Genomic DNA, 2,827 nt, shown 5'->3' on the forward strand with positions numbered 1-2,827 from the left:
TCCTTCACACCCCATCCTCCACATCTCTACAGGGGGACTGCCTCTTGCCCATGGCAAGCAGCAGGATGAGGAAGAAGAAGACAGATATGCCACACAATTGGCCACCATTGGAAGAATGCTTTCTCCCTATTGGTGACAACCCACCAGGGAAGTCCAATCAGGTAAGGAGTGAGCTGTATGCATACAATTTGAACTGATTGGCTCTCATTAGCAGAGTGTTCTGTGCCTATTGGTGGCACACCCTCAGGGAGGAACAATCAGCTAGGGAGTGAGTTGTCTCCATGCAACTTCAACTTTATAATGTTTAGCTATATTCATGATAGATTTATTAGGTGCTTTAGTTGGATTACCTTTCCTCCTGTTTTAGACCCTTATGCCGAGATTCATGATGTTAAGACTCAAGGCTGTAGATTTGTGTTATTATATGCCAATAATATTTGAAATACCTTGTAAGAAAGTAACTTTTGTAGTTCTATGGTAATTGAATTAGACAACATAAGTGTATTCCGCTCTAGGAAGATAAAAAACACAAAGTACTATGGGCTTGAAGACTCACTCATAATTTAATTCCCATTGTAAGGCCAATGCATGTTGCACAACATCTGAATTATTATCACGTGTCCAAAATAATTAATACAGGTTAACATATATAACTAAAACAATCTATTAAAGGGATTATGATGCAATCACATTTTAGGAGTTAAGAGCACCATTCTTATTGATTGCACTGAATCGATACATTTATTATTGCCTTTAAACACTCCAAGAAATCCTCTGGCTCCATTTATGACTTTATTGTATTGGCACATGTGGAATGTCCCCTTTTATCATGCTGCATCTGTTTAATCAAGGTAATATTCCATCTGTTTCCTTGGTGTGGTAATGCAATGAGAACAAACTCATGCTCTCAGCGATAAGCAACCCATTCACGTCCTTCTGTGGTTTGGAACCCTATGAAGGTGTTTATCTTTATGCACAATGTTACATTTTGCAGCAAAAAAAATATGCAGACCACGTTTTGTTGAAATATGCATGAAGATTTCAGCATTTACTTGTGTCTTGTCAGCAGATATTGTTATGAAAGATTTACATAGAATGTATGATTGCTTATCGTTGAAAAAGCGGAACATTGAAGAATTTGTTTTGTCTGTAGCTGCTGGTTCTCAAAATCTTTAGGAGAAATGAACTTTTCAGCGTGTTTATCATCAAGGATATTTAATACTACCTTCTCTCTTCAAAGACAATTGAACTTAAATGCATCTTTTGCCTTGGATAAACCATCCCTGCGGAGCCTACAAGAATGGATCATCTATCCGTCACCCTCCAAGATGAAAATGTTCCTGATCCCACCAATAATTTTCCTTATGGCAGCCATCCTGATAATTCCTTTCATCTTATTTGTGATTTTCTCCCAAGTCAACATCCGTCGGGAAACAAGGTACCTGCTGCTGGCAAATGCTCTACTTTGTGATTTCATATATCTGATATTCTACACTCTGTCAACAATTCTCAACGTGTCCAACCTCAAACTCCCCAAAAGTGTCTGTGTCGTCCTCTTGTTTTTGCTGGCAATGACTTACTCTGGAGGGCTGCTAACAACTGCTGCAATGGTGCTGGACACATATTTGGCCATTTTGTGGCCTTTACATTATACCTCCATCATGCCATCTTCACGGACAAAGAAGCTAATACTGTTACTATGGATCTCCTCTGGAATTTTCCCTGGGATTGTCTTCGTAATACTTCAGATCACTCAGACACCTAATCTTTGTCAAGTGGAAACCTGCTCTGTACCAGTAATCCTGGTAATGACTCTACATGGAAATGATGCTATGAAATTCTGCTATGTACTTTCTGTCTCTGCCCTTTTCCTCTGTCTTTTCCTTATACTCGGTTGCTATATGATTTTGTATTTTAAAACCAAACAGTCAGGGATCTGGAAAAGCATCTTCTCGAGAGCTAGTGTGACATTCCTGATGCACCACATTGTCTTATTTCTTCATTTCTCTCCTCTCATGGCTCTTGTGGTGGAGTCACTGCTTTACATTCATGGTGTCATTGGATTACAGACAGGAATATGGGTGTCTCTAATAGTCTGCAATGTACTGATTATTTTGCCCAAAGCTTTGTCACCATATCTATATGGCCTTCGATACAGGGAGATATCCTCATCCCTTAAATTCTTCCTCAGACGGAAACGTGTGACTATGATAACTCCTGTTTCTTCCACTTAAGTAAAAACATACGCCCGAAATAAGTGTGACCTGGACTTGCACCTGACCTCTTCTAACAAGCTGGAAAATGTGTAGATGTGGTGTTAATACGCTGGTTATTAGCAATTTATTTTTCTAAATCAAAAGGTTATAAATGTAAAGACTACATCATGCTGATGTTTTACTTTAATGTTTTACCTGATTGTGTACATTGTGGAACGTAAAGTTAAAGTACAGCTGTATTCTTTTGTAGAGGGAATTAGAAAACCAAATGACCAGTCCGATAACACAGTGTAAAAACCAGTATAACAATTACAAATTGCTGTTGTAATTTTAGGATTACCGACTATGTTCTGTTCTTCAAATGGATCCAGCATATATACTCATCCTGTGGTCATCATTACCTATATTCTTTGATAGATTCTTGAAACATGTAAAGATAAAAGAGGTATAACTAAATATGTGTAGGAAAGTTCCATCCACAGCTACTAAGAAATCTCCATCTGCTACTAGAGAGATAAATTTGACCTCCATGTTCAAAGGCAGGGTGCCTATAAATACAAGTAGATTGGCAGCAGCATGGAGGGGGGAGAGATTTTAGCTTCTGTGCTGCT

General features: G+C 38.6%; 1 protein-coding gene across 1 annotated transcript; it reads left to right on the forward strand.

Annotated features, from left to right (window-relative positions):
- Nucleotides 1-1,181: 1,181 nt before the first annotated feature.
- GPR148 (G protein-coupled receptor 148) lies at nucleotides 1,182-2,234 on the forward strand. Its single transcript, XM_077350941.1, has one exon. The coding sequence runs from the start codon at nucleotides 1,182-1,184 to the stop codon at nucleotides 2,232-2,234; it is 1,053 nt and encodes a 350-aa protein (XP_077207056.1).
- The last annotated feature ends 593 nt before the right edge of the window (nucleotides 2,235-2,827 follow it).

This window comes from Paroedura picta, chromosome 8 (assembly GCF_049243985.1).
Source record: "Paroedura picta isolate Pp20150507F chromosome 8, Ppicta_v3.0, whole genome shotgun sequence".
In the NCBI taxonomy this organism is placed as follows: Eukaryota; Metazoa; Chordata; class Lepidosauria; order Squamata; family Gekkonidae; genus Paroedura; species Paroedura picta.